This window comes from Oncorhynchus mykiss, chromosome 26, assembly GCF_013265735.2.
Source record: "Oncorhynchus mykiss isolate Arlee chromosome 26, USDA_OmykA_1.1, whole genome shotgun sequence".
NCBI classification, from domain to species: domain Eukaryota; kingdom Metazoa; phylum Chordata; class Actinopteri; order Salmoniformes; family Salmonidae; genus Oncorhynchus; species Oncorhynchus mykiss.
The window spans coordinates 29,599,461-29,623,049 of NC_048590.1; the positions used below are offsets into that span (position 1 = coordinate 29,599,461).

The 23,589-nt window shown below is 42.6% G+C and overlaps 2 protein-coding genes across 2 annotated transcripts; both read left to right on the forward strand.

Annotated features, from left to right (window-relative positions):
* Positions 1 to 5,658: 5,658 nt before the first annotated feature.
* LOC110506598 (melanocyte-stimulating hormone receptor) lies at positions 5,659 to 9,677 on the forward strand. Its single transcript, XM_021586326.2, has one exon. It carries the CDS (start codon positions 6,160 to 6,162, stop codon positions 7,174 to 7,176), a length of 1,017 nt encoding a protein of 338 aa, XP_021442001.2. The 5' UTR covers positions 5,659 to 6,159; the 3' UTR covers positions 7,177 to 9,677.
* A 6,569-nt stretch (positions 9,678 to 16,246) lies between these two features.
* LOC110506599 (tubulin beta-3 chain) lies at positions 16,247 to 22,315 on the forward strand. The gene is made up of 4 exons (XM_021586327.2): positions 16,247 to 16,499; positions 20,193 to 20,301; positions 20,543 to 20,653; positions 20,927 to 22,315. The coding sequence occupies exons 1-4, from the start codon at positions 16,443 to 16,445 to the stop codon at positions 21,997 to 21,999; spliced, it is 1,350 nt and encodes a 449-aa protein (XP_021442002.1). The 5' UTR covers positions 16,247 to 16,442; the 3' UTR covers positions 22,000 to 22,315.
* Positions 22,316 to 23,589: the final 1,274 nt, after the last annotated feature.

Sequence of the window (23,589 nt, forward strand, 5' to 3'; positions counted from 1 at the left end):
CTATTTCTCTCTGTCTGGTCTCGTGGGTGTCAAAAGTTGTTTTGACAGCATTGCTTTGGTCTTGTTGGTGACCTTAACTAACCTGTTTCTAATGGAATATCTGTCCATCGAAGCTTTATGATATTCACTATTAACTTCATTAGTTAAAATGTGGTGTGTTGTATTCAATCATTTATCATGAATTTAAGATGCCACGTGTCCTCCTTTAGCTGGCTACACTCCTCATTTGGGGGGAATATTCTAGATTATTTTCAACCAAACGTTCTCTCTCCCAGTGGTGGAAAAAGTACAAAATGTCATACTTGAGTCAAAGTTAAGATGCCTTAATATAAATGACTCAAGTGAAAGTCAGAGTAAAACACTACTTGAGTAAAAGTCTAAAAGTATTTTGTTTTAAATAAACTAAAGTATCAAAAGTAAATGGAATTGCTAAAATGTACTTAAGTATGAAAAGTGAAAGTATTAATTCAAGCTCCTTATATTAACAAAACCAGACGGCACAATTGGCAAAAAAATGGAACATGGTCCAATTCACACACTTATCAAGAGAACATCCCGGGTTATCCCTACTGCCTCTGATCTGGCGGACTCACTAAACACAAATGTTTCGTTTGTAAATTATGTCTGAGTGTTGGAGTGTGCCCCTGGCTATCCGTCAATAAAAATAAAATGGTGCCGTCTGGTTTGCTTAATATAAGCAATGTGAAATCATTTATACTTTTACTTTTGATACTTAAGTATATTTAAAACCAAATACTTTTACTAAAGTAGGATTTTATTGGGTGATGTTCACTTTTACTTGAGTCATTTTCTATTAAGGTATCTTTACTTTTACTCAAGTATGACAAATTGGGTACTTTTTCCACCACTGTTGCATATTACTTTTGATGTTTTATGTCCTCCATCTTTTGGTTGTGTGTCGTTGATTCTTCCAAGTAATTTGATAAGTGATATGTTGCCCAGGGGTTTAAAATAGTCCAAGTTATTGTTCTTGAAAGACCATCTGGCAAAAAGAAGAGACCATCCCATGATACTCATTTGCGTAATTGCCTAGTTTTCATTCCCTTGAAATAGTCCAGGAATATGCTGTTTCCTATCAGAGGATGTATAAATGAAAGCAGAGTGAAAGGGTACAAAGCCGCTCACACACACTCAAAACCGTACTCGCTTAAAAGACACCCACATCAACAACACACATACATCCTCTCTCTACTGTTTTTGAATAGAACCACATGGTGTAATGCTGTGGGTGCAGTTGGTAGACTGCTGTTCAAACGAGGGCCTTGTTCCAGAGTTTACCTGGAGCTACTGCAGTGCCTGGGTCACGAGGGGTGTTCATGTGAGGTCTACCCTCTTCCCTGCTAAGACATGTCCCCACGAGCAAATGGTCGGTAGTGTTCACTGTGATATGAAGTACATTCCCAGCTCTATGTGAACCTCTGTGTCAGAGGAGGATGGGACTATCAGCGACATATACTACTCTTCAAAAGTTTCGGGACACTTACAAATGTCCTTGTTTTTAAAGAAAAGCACATTTTTTAACCATTAAAATAACATAAAATTGATTACAAATACAGTGTAGACAGTTAATGTTGTAAATTACTATTGTTGCTTGAAACAGCTGATTTTTAATGGAATATCTACATTGGCGTACAGAGGCCCATTATCAGCAACCATCACTCCTGTGTTCCAATGGCACGTTGTGTTAGCTAATCCAAGTTTATCGTTTTAAGAGGCTAATTGATAATTAGAAAACCCTTTTGCAATTATGTTAGCACAGCTGAAAACTGTTGTTCTGGTTAAAGAAACAATACAACTGGCCTTCTTTAGACTAGTTGAGTATCTAGAGCATCAGCACTTGTGGGTTCGATTACAGGCTCAAAATGGCCAAAAACAAAGAGTCTCCGGAGTCGCCTCTTCACTGTTGACGTTGAGACTGGTGTTTTGCTGGTACTATTTAATGAAGCTGCCAGTTGAGGACTTGTGAGGCATCTGTTTCTCAAACTAGACACTCGAATGTACTTGTGCTCAGTTGTGCACTGGGGCCTCCCACTCCTCCTTCTATTCTGGTTTGAGCCAGTTTGCGCTGTTCTGTGAAGGGAGTAGTACACAGCGTTGTACGAGATCTTCCGTTTCTTGGCAATTTCTCGCATGGAATAGCCTTCATTTCTGAGAACAAGAACAGACGGATGAGTTTCAGAAGGAAGTTCTTTGTTTCTGGCCATTTTAAGCCTGTAATTGAACCCATAAATGCTGATTCTCCACATACTAAACTAGTCTAAAGGCCAGTTTTATTGCTTCTTTAACCAGAACAACAGTTTTCAGCTGTGCTAATATAATTGCAAAAGGGTTTTATAATGATCAATTAGCCTCTTAAAATGATAAACTTGGATTAGCTAACACAACATGCCATTGGAACATAGGAGTGATGGTTGCTGATAATGGGCCTCTGTACGCCTATGTAGATATTCCATTAAAAAAATGTGCAGTTTCCAGCTACAATAGTCATTTACAACATTAACAATGTCTACACTGTATTTCTAATCAATTTGATGTTATTTTAATGGTCAAAAAAATTGCTTTTCTTTCAAAAACAAGGACATTAATAAGTGACCCCAAACTTTTGAAGAGTAGTGTATACAGTGCCTTGCGAAAGTATTCGGCCCCCTTGAACTTTGCGACCTTTTGCCACATTTCAGGCTTCAAACATAAAGATATAAAACTGTATTTTTTTTGTGAAGAATCAACAAGTGGGACACAATCATGAAGTGGAACGACATTTATTGGATATTTCAAACTTAGAGTACAGGCCTCGGTTTAACACTCATTTCTTCGAAGATAAACATGAATCCGACCATCACCCCTGGTGAGATAAAACCGCGACTTGTCAGTGAAGAACACTTTTTGCCAGTCCTGTCTGGTCCAGCGATGGTGTCCGTCCTGTCTCCCTGTTCCACTTCATGATTGTGTCCCACTTGTTGATTCTTCACAAAAAAATACAGTTTTATATCTTTATGTTTGAAGCCTGAAATGTGGCAAAAGGTTGCAAAGGGGGGCCGAATACTTTCGCAAGGCACTGTATATCCTTTTAAGCTTGGAAAAGAGCTACTGGATGGGCAATTCTAATGTAACTCTATGGCAGCACCCAAGGGGGTTGAATTTTCGAGCTCTCCCCGAAGATTTTGTGGTGACGTAGTGTCCCCATGAGTGACAGAACACTGAGCCTATCACGGCTCAATTAGAGAACATTACCAACCCCTAAGCTCCATATTTTCCGCTGGCTGCCCCACCACCACAGAAAGCATTGAGTTAGGCATTTTGGAGCTGCCTTCCTCAAGAAAGCAAAAAAGAGGCCATGTTTGAATGCGGCTTTATTAACTCAAGTATTCTTTTTTCTTTATTTTTTTTTTACATTGTTTACATTTTTACATCGTATTAATGCCAAAATAACATTCAAAACAGGTGGGGCTCAAAACAGGCGGGGCTCTGCTCCACCTGCCCTAAATGACAGGTCGCCACTGGCCACATCACTTATCATCTGTCCTATTGGGTCCCCCCTACCCCATCCAACCCCTCTTGTCAGGTCTGGAGTTGTAGTCCCAGGTAGGAGTGGTGCTCCTCAGCTAGAGGCTGATACAGATCTGTGTCTGGCCCTGAGTGAATGGAGGATTCTCCCACTATCACACTCGAACTATGGACAGTCTGGCTGCTTACAGTTGACACTGCTGCTCTCCACAGGTGAGAGAATACTGCCTTTTGCACAAACTGCAGTTTGTGTGTGTTATATCTCCCATGAAATCGCTAGAGGAAGAGGCTGGTTATGCAAGCACTGAGAAGGATTGTTTCAAAGGCTGGAGCCATAACACTTGGCACTTTGTTCAGAACTCTATGTGGTTTCCTCCAGCAGTGAGTATTCACTTCTCAGCTGTCACAGGTTTTAACAAATAAATCTTGTTTTGGACATATTTTATGAACATTGTCAACTAAATTATATATTTAATTTTGTTATGGTTTAGGTTTGGTTTGGTTTAAAGTGATGTTGCTTCATGAGTCCAAAGTCTGTCCTGAATGGATCACTGTGTATTGTTATTGGGTGGCTGGGATGAGGTTCAACACTCGAACTAAATTTGTCCATGTGTAGGCAGGCTACTGTAGCCTGCGTGGGCAGCTTCTTGCGTCATCATTAACTTGAGGCTCCGCTTGTAGTGTTGCGAAGGGTTTCTGAAGTTGGAAAAAAAACGCTTTCTTGATTGCTCAACTACACGGTATAAAAACATTGAATCAAATAGAGATTGTAATGAAGAAGAAAAAACATCCGATTCAATACAGCGGAGAAAAGAGCCCTTCTGTTATAATCGGCTCGGGACGGAGGACAGGTAGTCCACACCACACACATACACACACAAAACCTGTCAAAATGCCAAGTGGCTCTGCTGCAACTAGGTCACTACAAAAACCTTCATGCGTAATGGACCAACCCATTCAATCGGGTTTGTCTATCCAAATCCCCTCCCATTTGTTTAGGGTAATAGCTCGCGTTACCGCTGTTTTGGCAGACAACAAACATCATGTTTGCGAGCCTTTACAATCTTTATTGTAATTACAAATGTATTTCGCAATTATATCAAAGAAGAAAAATAGTGCAACAGTTTGAGCCATAATCATGAATTCATTTACAAGTGTGCACTGTGCGTAAAGTTCCCGTCCAAATACAGATACATGAGAGCAGCGTGTCATTTTTTTAATTAACTGATCATTGTTGTCGGTTGCCATTAAGAATCCCTTTCCTAATATTGAGTTGCACCTCCTTTTGCCATCAGAACAGCCGCAATTCTTAGGGGCATAGACTTTACAAGGTGTTAAAAGAGTTCCACAGGGATGTTGACTCCAATGCTTCCCACAGTTGTCAAGTTGGCTGGATGTCCTTTGGGTGGTGGACCATTCTTGATACACACGGGAAACTGTTGAGCGTGAAAAACCCAGCAGGGTTGCAGTTCTAGACACACTCAACCCGGTGCGCCTGGCACCAACCACCATACCCGCTCAAAGGCACTTAAATATTTTGTCTTGCCCATTCACCCTCTGAATGGCGCACACACACAAGCCATGTCTCAATTGTCTCTCAAGGCTTAAAAATCCTTCTTTAACCTGTCTCCTCCCCTCCCCTACACTGATTGAAGAGGATTTAACAGGTGGCATCAATATGGGGTCAAAGCTTTCACCTAGATTCACCTGGTCAGTCTATCTCATGGAAAGAGCAGGTGTTCCTAATGTTTTGGACACTCGTGTATTTGAGGCACATGAAGTATGCATTGTCTAAATCAATTGGTCACATCAGTTGTGCACAGTGCGCAGTAAATTCCATTTTAGTGCTGGGGAACATGTTCTCAACTATGTATTTGAATTACTTAATGAATTATTATTATGCTCTGCTCAGGCGACTAGTAAGTATATCAATACTACACTCTCTCCATCCATTTTACTCCCTAATCTTGCTAAATACTTCCATGCGGGATCACGCGTTCATTAGAGTTTGTGTCAGTCTGAGAATCATGCGGTTGGCTTTCTCTATGAGAAAGGAGGAGTTAGAAAGGCGGTGGACCCTTTTAAGAACCCACTGTCACTTTATGCGCCTGAGAGCTCACTTGGATAGGCTTCAGTTCACGCATTATGATTGCTTGGAGCCTACTTGGACGTCCAAATGGTAGAGGATTTTCTCTCATGCGATCCAGCACCAATGAGCTGTTTTCAGACTCAGACTAGGATTCTCATCACTTGGAAATACCATATATGGACTATGTGCAAAATACAATTGGATAAACCTTTGAATCTAAACAGTTACTTGGGAAAGAGACAATTTCACATGGATGATTCTCCACTGTGAGCATCTGGGCTCTTCACTCTGTGTTAAAGTTCGTTCTGGAGACCTCCGTTTGTGGGAAAACATCACTCCAATTTCAGGGTTCACGTGAGCTAAACTACCTTCACCTCACACATTCTGTGCTCTTTTTTCCTGCGGTCACAGTCCAGTTGAAAAGGATAGGATGTCTATAGAATAACTAGTTAATTCTGTTACACTATAGAGACCACAAAGAAAATATTTTAAGGCTTTTTCTTTCCACCTCATCCAATAGCCTACAACAGCAGGGAGCAGCAGACATGATGGACAACACGTCTCAACACAACTTCATCATGCACCACCACATGGAGCTGAGCACCCTCACCATGTACAGTGAGAACAGCACCAACAACACCGGCGCCAGGGAGCAGAACTCTACGACCTGCTCGCTCCGCATTCCACAGGAGCTGTTCCTGACGCTGGGCCTCATTAGTCTGGTGGAGAACATTTTAGTGGTGCTGGCCATCATCAAGAACCGCAATCTGCACTCGCCCATGTACTATTTCATATGCTGCCTGGCCGTCTCCGACATGCTGGTCAGCGTCGCCAACGTAGTGGAGACCATAGTCATGTTGCTCACCGAACACGGGCTGCTAGTGGTCACACCTGAAATGCTGCGGCACCTGGACAACGTCATCGACATCATGAACTGCAGCTCGGTGGTGTCATCACTGTCCTTCCTGTGCACCATCGCCGCGGATCGATACATCACCATCTTTTACGCGCTGCGTTACCACAGCATCATGACCACGCAGCGCGCCGTGACCATCATCGCGATGGTGTGGATGACCAGCATCACCGCCAGCATACTTTTCATCGTCTACCACTCGCACACCGCCGTCATTGTATGCCTCGTCACCTTCTTCTGCATCACTCTTGTCTTCACCGCTGTGCTCTACATGCACATGTTCATCCTGGCGCACGTGCACTCGCGGCGCATCATGGCCATCTACAAGTCTCGACGCCAGGGCACGAGCATGAAGGGCGCCATCACGCTCACTATCCTGCTAGGGGTCTTCATCCTCTGCTGGGGACCCTTCTTCCTCCACCTTATTCTCATCCTTACCTGCCCCACGACCCCCTTCTGCACCTGCTTCTTCAGCTACTTCAACCTCTTCCTCATCCTCATCATCTGTAACTCGCTCATCGACCCGCTCATCTACGCCTATAGGAGCCAGGAGCTGCGCAAGACACTCAAGGAGCTGCTCTTCTGCTCCTGCGTCACCTTTCGATGCGATTCCATACTTGAGTGTCTATTTCCATGGAAGTTCACGTGACTGCAGGATTTGTTCAGGAATAACAGATTATTTGATATTTGCGGCACTATTAGGCGAATGCCTGCCATTGCTGTTGAATTAACTGAAATACATAGTTAATAAACTATGAGACCTCAGGTTGGATTGCGCAAAACGGCACAGTGCCACTTATGGGACATTTTACCAACCCCTGGCCTCTTCCATGTTGCAGGCCAAGCCATACATATATGCCATACTTGCGTGTTGAACAAATGCTTGAACCATAATCTAAAGCATCTATATCTAATTATACACAGCAAATGTGTGATCAGAATTGTAACTCCCACAGTGTTAAATGTATCACTTTCTTAGAAATCACATGTAACCATCTCAAATAGCCTAGTGTTAAACTAACACCTTTAAAAGTGTTGATAAACCAACACCCCAAAAGTGATTGGTCCCTAGCACAATGGGTGTTGCAAATTCCGACTTAAATGAACACCTTATACTGATACTGTTACACTTTCTCAGTGTTGTCTAATTAACACGTGGTGTTACAGTAACTCATTTGGAGTGTTGTTTTAACATTTTCGGGTGTAACTACTGCACATTTATTTCCCAGGGTTACTTTTTTGCTGTATGTTTGTTAGTGACAGAGACATGATTGTTGCATTCGATGGCTTTCAGTCATCTAGCCTTCACCAAGTGAGTGACTAAGTGAATATTTGATTTGATCCCACCAGAATCAACACTCAGATATAACACTCACAACACTTTTTACCTCAACACCGTGATTTTAACACCCTCAAATTTGCTCTTTAGTTATCATCTCCATATATCAGCAACTGACAGAACTTTTTCAAAGATGCCAATGTGTGTAAAGGCTGCGGGTCCAGTTTTCTCAGGCACCAAGAAACTTTGGTTTAACAGTACATTACTGTAAACTTTACAGTAATGTACTGTACTGTTAAACCAAAGTTGCTTTGGAATTTACGGTAACATACTGTACATTTTTTTACAGTAATTTACAGGTAAATGGCTGCCAGTAAATTAGCATAAAAACATGCTTATTTTACAGTGTACTATGTAGGACAAATAGTAATTTGTGCTTTAATTGTATAGCCGACACTGGAAATATACTTTAAATAAGATATAGCAAGTGTTCTGTCTAAAATAGGAATGCATTTCCCAGAATGTTGTTGGGAAGAGGATGTTGTTTGAAAGAGGCTATTGTTGAAGAAAAAGATCAATGGGCATACTGATATACACTAGCCCTAATGCTTTGTATGGAGTCAAAGAAAGATGCACAAATATGAGAGTCATTAAGTTGTGTTTTGTACAAGAAAACAATTCTGTCACGTTTTGATTAAATCAAATTAGTGCATTGTGAAGTCCAATAATAGCCTAATTGGTCTATATAGAGAGTTGCATTTTTATTTATTCACTCATTATTTGTTTACATCCAACTTCCAAAGACGTTTCACAGTATGATTTAGGCCTAACTTAGCCCACTTAGGCCTTTGACAAAAATGACCTATAAATTGAAATAAAACTTTTGGAATACAACTATTTACATGAAATCCAATCTTGAAACAGATCAGACATTTTAAGATTATCCTCACCATTTTAATGCAAATAATAATGTATGCATAGAAAGAAACAAAATGTTTATTTCAATGTTTATTTTACAAGTAGCCCATGTAATGTAGACTAGCCATGTTTTTTAATTGTGTTATGGATGTACTGAATAATTTGAATGTTTCAACATATTTACAACATTTTCAAAAGCCTCAAGAGGGTATCAATATTCATCCCATTAAACAATCCATGCTATTTTATGGCTGTGTGTCAGAACCAAGGCTCAAACTTATCTCATTGTAAATGTGTACATTTGATTACTTTTTACTGTATTTCAACATATTGCTATGGTCAAATAGTACTAATATATACTGAACAAAAATATAAACGCAATATGCAACAATTTCAAAGATTTTGCTGAGTTACAGTTCATATAAGGAAATCAGTCAGTTGAAATAAATTCATTAGGCCCTAATCTATAGATTTCACATGACTTGGCAGGGGTGCAGCCCACCCACTTGTCATCCAGGCCCACCCACTGGGGAGCCAGGCCCAGCCAATCAGGGGTGAAGCCATAAGTGGGCCTTAGAGAGCATAGGACCAACCATTTGCCAGCCAGGCCCAACTTTTTGTGCGTATAGAACATTTCTGGGATTTGTTATTTCAGCTCATGATGGTGTATTATTTAATAACAGCATCAGTAATGAGGACAGTGATACTACGCATGATAACAATATAATTATAACACTATTGTTGTCATGATATCATTTGTTGCTATAATATTGTTGTAATATTGATAATTAATAATTACTATTATTATTGCAATACTAATAATAACATAATTAACCCTAAAATATTTATTGTTCTTGTTATTTTATGTACAGTGTACATATTGCATGTCATACATTTCTTAATCATGTAATGTTTGTTGATGTCAATCCTCATTTCTTTTAGTCAGTATGTGATCCTGTGGATAAAAATGTTTTTCATAAAAAACTGTTTTGGTCCAGAAGTGTAATTTCAAGCTTTCTCATGCCACAAGTGATGTTATGTGAGAATTAATTTAGTCCCCTCTTAAATACTGTATGTGTCTCTCTTGTCCATATAAAGGCCCACGAGCTCTCTGTCCTCAGTGTAACCTGGGCTGACCATCTGTCTAACTGCCTCCTCTCTCAGACAAGAGGAGAGGTCTCTATCGGGGCCTACAGTCCAGTGCTCTTCTCCAAAGTCCTCCAAATAAAGTTTCAATCACTTTTAATATATTATTAAATCATTTTGAAAGATAATAATTACTTCCTTTTTCTATTTCAGGTATCAATATATTTTAAGACACTATTTTGAATACAAGAATACAATTACAGTGGGGCAAAAAAGTATTTAGTCAGCCACCAATTGTGCAAGTTCTCCCATTTAAAAAGATGAGAGAGGCCTGTAATTTTCATCATAGGTACACTTCCCCTATGACAGACAAAATGATTTAATTTAAATCCAGAAAATCACATTGTAGGATTGTTAATACATGTATTTACAAATTAGGGTGGAAAATAAGTATTTGGTCAATAACAAAAGTTTATCTCAATACTTTGTTATATACCCTTTGTTGGCAATGACAGAGGTCAAACGTTTTCTGTAAGTCTTCACAAGGTTTTCACACACTGTTGCTGGTATTTTGGCCCACTCCTCCATGCAGATCTCCTCTAGAACAGTGATGTTTTGGGGCTGTTGCTGGGCAACACAGACTTTCAACTCCCTCCAAAGATTTTCTATGGGGTTGAGATCTGGAGACTGGCTAGGCCACTCCAGGACCTTACAAAGCCACTCCTTCGTTGCCCGGGCGGTGTGTTTGGGATCATTGTCATGCTGAAAGACCCAGCCACGTTTCATCTTCAATGCCCTTGCTGATGGAAGGAGGTTTTCACTCAAAATCTCACGATACATGGCCCCATTCATTCTTTCCTTTACACGGATCAGTCGTCCTGGTCACGTCTGGCACTGCAGGATTTGAGTTCCTGGTGGCGTAATGTGTTACTGATGGTAGGCTTTGTTACTTTGGTCCCAGCTCTCTGCAGGTCATTCACTAGGTCCCCCCGTGTGGTTCTGGGATTTTTGCTCACCGTTCTTGTGATCATTTTGACCCCACGGTGTGAGATCTTGCGTGGAGCCCCAGATCGAGGGAGATTATCATTATTGTATGTCTTCCATTTCCTAATAATTGCTCCCACAGTTGATTTCTTCAAACCAAGCTGCTTACCTATTGCAGATTCAGTCTTCCCAGCCTGGTGCAGGTCTACAATTTTGTTTCTGGTGTCCTTTGACAGCTCTTTGGTCTTGGCCATAGTGGAGTTTGGAGTGTGACTGTTTGAGGTTGTGGACAGGTGTCTTTTATACTGATAACAAGTTCAAACAGGTGCCATTAATACAGGTAATGAGTGGAGGACAGAGGAGCCTCTTAAAGAAGAAGTTACAGGTCTGTGAGAGCCAGAAATCTTGCTTGTTTGTAGGTGACCAAATACTTATATTCCACCATAATTTGCAAATTAATTCAGAAAAAATCCTACAATGTGATTTTCTGGATTTTTTTTCTAATTTTGTCTGTCATAGTTGAAGTGTACCTATGATGAAAATTACAGGCCTCTCTCATCTTTTTAAGTGGGAGAACCTGCACAATTGGTGGCTGACTAAATACTTTTTTTGCACCACTGTATATACAGCTGTATTAGCTTGGCTGATACAAGACCAGGAAGAGAGGAGGACAATTTGTTTTGAGCCAGGCTATACAGCTGTATACTTGCTATCATGGGAATGACAAATCATGTTTTCAAGAGATTTTAAATATGGAGAGATATGTATGCAAAATGCATTTATTTTTAGTTAAGCGGTCCATTCAACTAGCTGACCCCGGAGTGCTTTTTAATGGGAGGATACATTTTTAAACTGATGGGGGAAACTAAAAGCTGTTTATGGGCATCTTAATTAAGTTGGATAATTTTCTGATCCCCATTTTAAAATCAAAGCCTTTGAACCAAAACCTTCACAAATCACCTAGTTCCTTTCCTTCGGGTTGAAATGAAAAGCGTGTTTGTCTGTGAGCTTTCTAGATTTCCTTTGCACTATTGTTTGTTGAATGACTTCAATTGGCAACCAAAGTCAACCAAAGTCAACCAAAGTCAACCAAAGTCAACCAAAGTCAACCAAAGCCATATGCTGTATGCAAAAATGTGACAGGAGCTTTCTATCAAATAAACAGAAAAGTGGTTGAGCAGCATCTGAGATTGAGAGTGTGCTGATGATACTGTAACCTTTGGAACTTTGTGGATTTGTTTGTTTGGATGGACATAGTATCCTAACATTCTCATTAGAAGTAGGAGACAGAGCCAGAGGGCCACGGACTTCAGCCTGCCCTCCCCCCGTCCACCCCCGTCCACCACGTGGTAGCCGGTCGTTGTGGGCCCTGGGGTAGGCTGTGTATTTTTGGAGGACTGAGCGCCTGGAATGCACTGTAATAACAGAGGGCTTTCATATCAACAAACATTTTCTTGTTTTGGCCCTTTATTAGGCATCAAATAGGAATTCCTGTCACTTCACTGAAGCAATAGGGTGGAGGGGGCTGACACTCAACTGGTGTCTTCTCCATTAGCTCTGCTGCACAAAGCTGCTCTGTTCACATCTTCCACTGCTTTGGTTTGAAGAACCAACATGCTTGCCCTCATTGTTGCAACCCAAGGGAGGAAACTTAAACCCCTTCTTGACAAATGAGTCCTATAGATTAAGATGATTTCCTCTACAAACTCAAATTCATCATAGTGCTTTATAATAGTTTTGGTTTTGGTGTAGTACAATGTAGTACATGATGAAGTCAATGTGGACATAGTGTAACCTCAATCATGCCCCTGTTGACCTTGCGTGCATTCCAGGTACACAGGTTCTATGCAGGTCTGTGCAGATTATCAATACAATGACAGTAGAAGTGCAACATTTCAAGAACCACATACAAATTATATAAGGGTCTATGCAGAAAACTGCTCAGAAAATGTGTATCTGGAACACACCCCGTATGTACGTGTGTCTCTGCATGCACACAGTCCCCCTGCCTTGCCTCTGAGGTCACCACATCCAATCAGAGAACATCGATAGAGGCGATTAGGCATGTAGGGGTTATGGATGGATGACTGAGGTTGGGATGAGATGGGTGCAGTAATCACTTAGTGGCTGGCATCCAAATGAGAGCTTGAAATCCTGACAAGGACCTGATTGTACAGGCTCCATTGTACAGCTCCATACTGTGCGTGTTTTCCCCAAGAAAGTCTGGTCTGAGCCCAATGTCTCCTAGTCACACTGGAATCAAATTAGGTAACCAACATTCTTGCCTGTTGATGCCTTCTGCCTAACCCTGTATAGGTTATATTTTCAACAATGGTCTATACAATTAACTGTACATAAGTATGAACTGTACACTGTATGACACAGCCCCAATCCAAAAAATAGCACAAGTATTTCTGTGCATGGAAGCTTCCATGAAAATCTAACTACAGTATTCTCTTCAGCAATATGTTAATTTGAAAGTGAGACATTACTGAGAAATGCTGAAATTAGCTGGTATGCTCATTTTTAAAGAGAGGTTAGATAAAGGGCAGTTTGAAACACTTAGGAAGACAAAACGTTAGGTATGGGGTCATACCAAGTGCCCAGTTTAATTGTGTTTGTGTGGGTTTCAAAAACTCCACATTCAGTCTCTTTCTGAGATGAGAGGTTGTTTCAGACTTATTGGTTTACAATTTATTTCCCACCGGACATTCAAAATACTCCTCAGAAGTGGTTTTGTCTAGAAGAAGAGAGGTCCGACCAACAAATGAAGTGAGTCGTAAACTCACTTAAGGCCTTTCCAATATGGATACTGTCTCATCAACAGTGCTTCATGATGTGAACTGCCATTTTATAATGGTTGACCAGATAACCCTGTCATCAAGTCAACTGGTGCCGTGTGACTCATCATGGCAATCCTCCTCTCTAACCTTACTGGCATAATGCAGACTCAGAGAAGGATAGATAAGTTATGAGATGCATGATTTAATCATTTTGAAGGAGGGTTATATGACAGTAGCATCAATTTGTTCAGCTTCACCACACTCTGTGCCACTATTGGGGCCCTTTACATCAAATATGTTAGAGAGGCTCTGGCAGTTTCTCTCCACTAGATGGCCATATTGGCTTTGAGACATGGGAAGGGCGCACAAGCAACTCTTGACCAGTGCTGGCAAAAAATACAGCTTCAGTTTTTCTCATTACCCCCAGAATTGGCAGTGCATAGGCCAGTGTTCTACAGACCCACAGGATGTGGAGACTTTGGGGATTTTATTTAACTAGGCAAGTCAGTTAAGAACAAATTCTTATTTTCAATGATGGCCCACTATTCAATGAACAGTGGGTCAACTGCCTTATTCAGGGGCAGAATGACAGATTTGTACCTTGTCAACTCAGGGATTTGAATTTACAACCTTTCAGTTACAAGTCCAATGTTCTAACCACTAGGCTACACTGCCAGACTAAAGAACAGTGACATAATCCATGATTCAACTCTCATTAAATCCTCAACGGAGTCAAAGCAGACTACCAGTAACCCAGAGCAGTGAGAGTAGGACTACTATTCACAATGTGTAATTAAAGTACCAACTCAGAATTTTCTAACCCAGTGAGATTCCATACATAATCCCTCTAATCTAGTTTTCCACTCCCAAGTCTATGGCAGTGTGGTCAATAGTGTAATCATTGGTGTTAGTGTCATCTTTAGAGGGACACTATGGTTTATTGATGTTCTAACAGGTGAACGCCCCTCTGCTAAAGCACAGTTATCTCAGCTGTATTAGCAGACGAACAGGAAATCAACAGCTATCCCACACTGTGTGGCTGATTAGCGATGGAGGCTCGCTCACATTGTGTAGATCTAGTTGCTAAGCAGCAGTGGTTGGCAGACACTGAGGGGGCAGAGAGGAGGGGGCTGTGGTGGCTGCCTCATACTGGTTTCTGTGCTCTGAGCAGAGGTTCCTCAGCTGTTGGTTTCACGGCTGTTGGCTTGTCATCCTCTCCACAGGCTCTGTGTGAAGACAAAGCAGGCCCAGACGTCCAAAGAGACTACTGGTCCATCACAATCGTGTTTCTGGAAATCAGAACACACGGCTACTGGAACAGACACAACTTACAGTGTGAGATGTACTGTATGCATGTACTGTAGATGTCTCATACACACACGTGCACACACACACACAAACAAGTACACAAAACAGGACTTGCTTCATAGGCAGACCATCTGTCCATGAGGAGTCTTCCTCAGAGCACTTAACCACAACTGCTACCTGACTCAGCAATAGATACATATCTCAGCGGGCAGAGACTGCAGAGAGTTGAGGCATAGATAAAACATCCTTGGACCAGACTATTCACTGTATAATGATTGCAGTGTTCATGCTAATAAGGGCCACAACAAGGTTGTGGTCATCAGTGTTCAACGTGCTCTACTCTTCTTCCTCCCTGAATCTGCTGATACTGAATCATAATGTTTCTGAGATTACAAATATGGGAATCACTTTGGGGAAAAAATATTTTGCTGTCAGAAATTGTTCATCTCTGTCATTAAAGTATGTAGGTGTGAGTGATCTCCTAGTCTATAGAAAAAATGCACCATGCCACAAGACTATGTGCACACAGAGAAAGAATCAGTAAAACTGTTCAGTGTTTAAGATAATTTTCTCTCCTCTCTCATCACCCTGACATCTAACTAAGCTGTGTTGTTGCTTTCACGTGACTCTGGGATTTTTCAAATGTTGGTGGTTGTGGTCGTAGTGTTGGTGGTGGTGTGGTGTGTCTGTGTGTTTCTGACCAGCATCCCTTTGACAGCCACGACTAGCCAAAATCTATTACTGACCCTTACCACCTCTGAAGGATCCAAGGATATGCATATTCTTGTTACAATTTGAAAAGTTAACACTTTGAAGTTTGTGGAAATGTGAAATTAATGTAGGAGAATATAACACATTAGATCTGGTAAAAGATAATACAAAGAAAAAAACAACCATATTTTTTTTGGTACCATCTTTGAAATGCAAGTGAAAGGCCTTAATGTCTTATTCCAGCCCAGGCGAGAATTTAGATTATGGACACTAGATGGCAGCAGTGTATGTGTAAAGTGTTGGACTGTCCCAATGAACCATTGCATTTCTGTTCAAATGTGCCTAATTGGTTTATTAATACCTTTTCAAGTTCATAACTGTGCACTCTCCTCAAACAATAGCATGGTATTATTTCACTGTAATAGCTACTGTAAATTGGACAGTGCATTTAGATTAACAAGAATTTAAGCGTTCTGCCAACATATGTCTATGTCCTGGGAATTGTTCTTGTACTTACAACTTTAAGAGGTTTTTACCTTTACCAAATTTGATGAAATATCGGTCTGCAAGTCAGCCACGTCCCGTTAGTTTTCCCCTGACTCGCACTGGGATGCACTGCCGCAGGTGTCTGCCATTGGTCAGCGACCGTCTCTCTCCAGAACATAGATTACGTCAGCAATTGGTGGAAGGAACAGAGTACCCGTTTCGCCACACAGCAGACCTGCGCAAGATAAAACCTCCACTCAGCACATAACACTCCCTTTGCTTCCGTGTGCGACTGGGACCAGCGCCCTCTCCAACTCTCCCACATCCGCAAGAAGACGTACATAACACACAGAGGACAGGATGAGGGAAATCGTTCACCTTCAAGCCGGCCAGTGTGGCAACCAGATCGGAGCCAAGGTATTAACAAAATATGATTATTTTAAATATTTTTACGCAAGTGCTATTGTGCCATTTTAAGCCTTGTTGTGTAATCTTTTTTAATGTAATGCATACGTATATTTTTTTTGTTGCACCGAAGTTGTGGGGCGGCAGGTTTACTCGGTAACGTTAGTTTAGTTGAATAGTTTAGAATCCCCGCCTGTGTCGCAGATTGCGAAAGAGATGAGTAAACTCTGAGACGGAAAAGGAAGAGGCGCATTTCACACTCTCCTTTTTTCTGGTTCATACACCGTCAATAGAGTAAACCGGGAGAGCCCACACCTTAACCAGACCGGAACTGTGACCATTTGTTTTAATGGTTAACGGACAGAGATCCACCATCTTTTGTAAACTGCGAGTGTATCATGCACAGAAAGGCGTGGTGAGACACTGTTGAAAACCACCACGCCCTCGGGTGGACTGGGGGGGGGGGGCAGACAGACAGACAGACAAAGGCTCGGACTGTTGGAGCTTGTCCAGCTGCGCAAACACTCCACTTAGGGCCCGAACACAATTTACAGGCCAATGTCACAATGACAAGTATAGCTCTCTTTCTCAAAGCAGCTTCCAGTAGATGTAGTAGTTGACAGCCTATATAGATAGACATGTGACCTATTTGACTGATCAGTACATCAAAGTTGTATTAATGGAGGATCAATTGATGATACCTGGACATAAGTTACCACTACAAATAGCCTACAATCGCACTGACTAGTGGTTTGGGTTGCTATCTGTTTTGATGGTTTATTAGACAGTGAGTCTTCAGGAAGGATATTGCCTAAATGCTGAAAGCTTTTCTGTCTAAAGCTGTAATGCAGATTTTACAGTGTGTGACTGTGACCCTTTTTTTTTAGCCAACAGTAGACAGCTTTTTATTTTGTTGCTGCTCTGTTTTGGATGGCTTCACTTGCACTTACATTACCTGATTGGCTGGCTGTATGTGACCATCTAAAACTAAACCGGTCTACAGGTCTTCTCCCCTTTTGTTGTGTTTTGACCATCTGGGGATAGCCTACATTGGTTCACTATGATCTGTGAGTCTCTACTGTAGCTGGAGACGATTTATCATGGATTTGTTCAACATGGTGGATCATAAATGGAAATCATTTCAGAGTGAAAGACATAGGGGGGCTAATGATTACTGTCTCCTCAGCCTGATGGGACATTTATTATTCATAACATTTAAGGCAGCCTTTTCTGAGCCTCAGCAGGCTCTGTAGGGATTTCGGACAGCTACGTAACCTCATCATCGTAATCAGCCTCATCACCATAATCATCATTACCCAGAACCAAATGTACAACTACAGCATCAGCTGAAACATACTTGTTTGACCACAGCTGGACAAGTGAACGTGTCATGTGTCCACTTTTCTTCACTCCCCTCTGGAGTATTTCACTAGTGACTCGGCTCTTTTGCTGATTCTGACCACCGTTTCTCTAATGGGGCAGTTGTTGGGAAAATGACTTGTTCCTAATGCTCAGGTTACTCCCAACAAAGAGAGACCCAGAGAGATGGGGGGGGGGGTGTTGGGAGTGGGACTTTTTGTCGTCTGATATACTGCAATGGTGAGCTCATTCTGATGCTTAACTATGATATGGCAGTAAGTCTACTAGCACCACACATCTGCCATTGCTAATGCAGTACAGGATGAAGTCCGATGACAATGGAAGAATTCTACACTTTTGCCAGTGTAGCGATAGTAACTAAGAATGAGAGAGCAGAAATTCCCTACAGACTCTTTAGTCATCTAACTCTGTATTTCTCTATCGCAGTCTAGCGGTTTCCCTTTAATCTCTGTCTCTCCCTTTTGGATTTATTTTCTGTTTCTTTGTTTGTCCCTTAGAAGAGATATTGCCAGATTGAGTTACAGAGCCATAATTAAGGAACAAGAGGAACTCCTAGTTACTGATTTAGATGGCAGGGGACGTCTGTTTGGGACAGGATAGATCATTAGAGAACTAAGGAGTATCTTCTGCAGAGGAGAGAAAGGGAGGGAGGGAAAGGAGGGAGTACAGCACTTGGAGAGAGGAAGAGGGACACCATTGTCAGAGCTCAGACATAAGATGGTCTTCATACTGGGTGTGGTGCCCTTGGTCACAGCAGTCTGTACAGAGGGATAGAGGAAAGGTTGTTTTTGTCAACACACTGACACCATATGGGATTAATCTATAAATCATTGCTTATCATCTTTAAGTCTTTGCTAGGTAAAGCCCCGCCTTATCTCAGCTCACTGGTCACCATAGCAGCACCCACCCGTAGCACGTGCTCCAGCAGGTATATTTCACTGGTCACCCCCAAAGTCTATTCCTCCTTTGGCTGCCTTTCCTTCCATTTCTCTGCTGCCAGTGACTGGAACAAATTGCAAAAATCACTGGCTGATGACTCATATCTCCCTCACTAACTTTAAACATCAGCTGTCAGAGCAGCTCACAGATCATTGCACCTGTACATAGCCTATCTGTAAATAGCCCATCCATCTACCCCATCCCCATATTGTTATTTATTTTTTTGCTCCTTTGCACCCCAGTATCTCGACTTGTGCATTCATCTTCTGCACATCTCACTCCAGTGTTTAATTGCTAAATTGTAATTACTTCACCACTATGGCCTACTTATTGCCTTACCTCCCTAATCTTACCTCATTTGCACACACTGTATATAGACTTTTATATTGTGTTGTTGACATTACGTTTGTTTATTACATGTGTAGCTCTGTGTTGTTGTTTGTGTCTCATTGCTTTGCTTTATCTTGGCTTTATCTTGGCCATGTCACTTCATCTGTCTGGCTGTTGAGTGACACAAATATGGGATTAACACACTGATACCAATATGGGATCACTATGGGGCTTTTGAGTGACCATTGTTATTGTGTACAGTATCTTTTTGGTGTTTTTGTCTGCTTTTAGTGAATGCCCAGATGGTGTTTTTTGCTAATTAAAGGAGAACTGCACTTTGCACATATGGACCTTCTATTGCATAGTAATGAGAAACTGTAAAATGGACAATATCTAATCTGTGACTTGATATGGCCACTTGGCATCCTCCTTCCAACTACGTGTCCTGTGTTTGCCCTTGATAGTGCTGTCTGTGTTCTATTTTAGACTTTCATAGGGCTCTGTCTCTCTCTGTCTGATATATATATACACACACACACACACACACACACACACACACACACACTGGCCTATACACTCAGTGACCGTATACATATTTGAAGTGATCAAGGGGACTTCATTAGGCAGTGCCCTCTTTTGTCTCTTTACCTAGCAACACACTTTGTGTGTGTGTGTGTGTGTGTTGAGGCAGAGAGAGCCTCTCCAGATGGAGTCTGTCCCCTCTGAGAGGGCCTCTACCTCAGTATGAGTCTAGCGGCCCAAGGGCCTGGGGGAGGGTGGAGACAGCTGGACTAACTGTTGGCTTAAATGGGGTCATGGATCAATGAAGCAGAACCCAGGATGGATGACAGACAAAGCCTAGATGCCCACTATCCCAACTTACATTGGCCCACACTCCTCTAACAGTTTTTACTATAGCTCCCCACTAATTTCACCTCCAAGTACCCAAGTGATAGTTCAATATGGTCCCGACTATAAATCTGTTGAAGTTTCCATCCACTTTGCTTGTATAGAACTATGTGTTACTGGTAATGTATGTGTCTTTGTGTTGTGCAGTTCTGGGAGGTGATCAGTGATGAACATGGCATCAGCCCTACAGGGAACTATGAGGGCGACTCCCCACTGCAGCTGGAGAGGATCAGTGTCTACTACAATGAGGCCTCATGTGAGTCTGATACTGGAAATACTAAATACACATCTACACAAGCCCAGAAACAACACAACACTAAAAGCCCTGTTGCTCAAATACTTGTGATGACCTGTTTCAGTTGAACACTCTCTCACTCTTTGGGGTTTATCTAGCCTTGAGAATATCCACTTTAATCCTATTGTACTGAACTTGACTGTGATATACAGTAGTATTTATTAGGGCGTTGCAGGTAACCTCATCTGCTGTCTCTCCCCAGCCTCTAAGTACGTCCCCAGGGCCATCCTAGTAGACCTGGAGCCAGGAACTATGGACAGTGTTCGCTCTGGGACCTACGGACAACTCTTCAGACCAGACAATTTCATCTTCGGTCAGTATCTGTCCAACGTGGGTTAAATATGGCTGCAGTGCTTAGTGATTGCATTGGAAGAGTGTATTGGCAATAACAGTCAATCTGCCATTTACAGTCTCTTCTGCCATTAACAACATAAATAGTCTGTAATATTTCCTTTAAAGACATTTTATTTACTTACAGTAAATGCTCCCAAATGTCCTTAAAACGATGTAAATGTGTAGCTCCCTGTACAAATGCAGCGTTGATAATTGCTGAAGCTCTATCTTGAAGTGTGTTGTTGCCCTATAGGTCAGAGTGGCGCTGGTAACAACTGGGCCAAGGGCCACTACACAGAGGGAGCAGAGCTGGTGGACTCAGTACTGGACGTAGTCAGGAAGGAATGTGAGAACTGTGACTGTCTCCAGGGCTTCCAGCTCACCCACTCCCTCGGAGGGGGCACAGGCTCTGGCATGGGGACCCTGCTCATCAGCAAGATCCGGGAAGAGTACCCTGACCGCATCATGAACACCTTCAGCGTGGTGCCTTCCCCTAAAGTATCAGACACAGTGGTGGAGCCCTACAATGCCACCCTGTCCATCCATCAGCTGCTGGAGAACACAGACGAAACCTACTGCATTGACAACGAGGCGCTTTATGACATCTGCTTCCGCACGCTCAAGCTCCCCACGCCCACCTACGGAGACCTCAACCACCTGGTGTCGGCCACTATGAGCGGTGTTACTACCTCCTTCCGCTTCCCCGGCCAGCTCAATGCTGACCTCCGCAAACTGGCTGTCAACATGGTGCCCTTCCCCCGTCTGCACTTCTTCATGCCTGGCTTCGCCCCCCTCACGGCGCGTGGCAGTGCGTGCTACAATGCACTGTCTGTGCCTGAGCTCACCCAGCAGTTGTTTGACGCCAAGAACATGATGGCCGCTTGCGACCCGCGTCACGGACGCTACCTGACCGTGGCCATGGTGTTCCGTGGTCAGATGTCCATGAAGGAGGTGGACGAACAGATGTTGGCCATCCAGAGTAAGAACAGCAGCTACTTCGTCGAATGGATCCCCAACAACGTCAAAGTGGCCGTCTGTAACATCCCGCCCCGCGGTCTCAAGATGTCCGCCACCTTCATCGGGAACAACACGGCCATCCAAGAGCTGTTCAAGCGCATCTCCGAGCAGTTCACCGCCATGTTTCGCCGCAAGGCGTTCCTGCACTGGTACACCGGAGAGGGCATGGACGAGATGGAGTTCACCGAGGCAGAGAGCAACATGAACGACCTGGTGTCAGAGTACCAGCAGTACCAGGACGCCACCACTGAGGAGGAGGGAGAGATGTATGAAGACGACGAGGAAGAGTCAGAGAGCCAGGCCCGGTGAACACCTTGGAAGAAGAGCCACGCTTGTGTAAACCCAGCCGACAGCGCTTTGTCGGTGTGTAGCAGGGTTATCTGCCTCATGTACACTATACTGTATAACCCTCCCTCCCTATACCCCCCCCCCCTGCTCTCACTGTGTCTTTGCTAACTGTTAGCCCCACTTCCCTTAGCCCTCTGACCAACTCATGGCCTCCTGTTGATTTATCCTGTTGATAAAAACCTCCCAGACAGACCACTAAGTTGAATGGGTGAAATAAAGTGTGTGAAATGGATGACGAATAGCCCTTACTTTCTTATAATAAACATGTTCAAGCCTACTTTGGAATTAGCTTTTTCTGACTTGTTTGGGGATATTAAACAAGAATGATATTATACACCATCTTGTTTTGATACACTGTGTTCAGTGTTTCTGAGGTTGTTTTTAGTGGAAACAGGAACAGTGTATTACAGTACAATGACTAGGGGTCTTTCTTCTAGAGAAATAGGATAAAGCAGAGCCTTGTTGAACTTGGACTCCACTGCATGACTGTCCCATGTGGAGGTGACCTAGATGCTGGATAAAAATACTGGATCTCGGTCCCCTGGAGGTAGAGGCACACCTTGGGCAGCATGGGTTGAGTCTGGATAGAACATGCTGTGAGGAGCTAAGATGGATGATCTACAACATGTGAGGGGTTGCGTGTCTGACTTAACATCACTGACTAGTAAGGAACTCCCCTCACCTGGTTGTCTAGGTTGTAATTAAAAGGAAAAAACAGCAGACACTAGGGCTAGGCCCTAATGGAATGAGTTTGACACCGCTGATCTACAAGATGGAAGGCCTTCAGCAGGCTAATTACATACTTATCTGCATGGTCTAAAATAGCTAGGCGGTCCTGGAGTGTGCAGGCACTTCATGTTTTGCATTTAACTGACCTGGAAGACCAGGTGAGTTGAATTTAGGCAATCACTGAACTGATCAATTAGTTTAGTTGGTCAGGTGTGGTGCCTTGTTGGATCAAAACCCGGTTGCTTACCCCTGTTCTAAAAGGGGGCAGGAGCTCTAGTGCATACGGTTGGAGCCAATTGATTTGCAGGACAAGGAGCAACAGGTGAAATGTGGAGAGTGCTGCAAATTTTACACATTCAAAAATGAATCAACAATCTCAAGAACACCTGCACTTCTTGAAGAAACAGGAAGAGCAGTGACTAGCTCGCTGGTTAGAGAGCGATGGAGGCTGTTTGTGCTCTCTTCTACAATGTATGGGGACAGTCGGCTGGGTGGATCACATGCTGGCGATGCCTCAACACTTAGAGCCTGTGGCAAGGGGCCCTGAACAGAGCAGCTCTTTATACAGTGTCACAGAACACGCAGACCCTGTCATAGCCTCTCTAATCTCAAAGATGCATCCCCACATAACACAGGAGGCCTGCCACCTCCAGCTTCCTCATGCAGTAAATAAACTCAGCAAAAAAAGAAACGTCCTCTCACTGTCAACTGCGTTTATTTTCAGAAAACTTAACGTGTAAATATTTGTATGAACATCAGATTCAACAACTGCGACACAAACTGAACAAGTTCCACAGACATGGGGCTGCAGGTAGCCTAGTG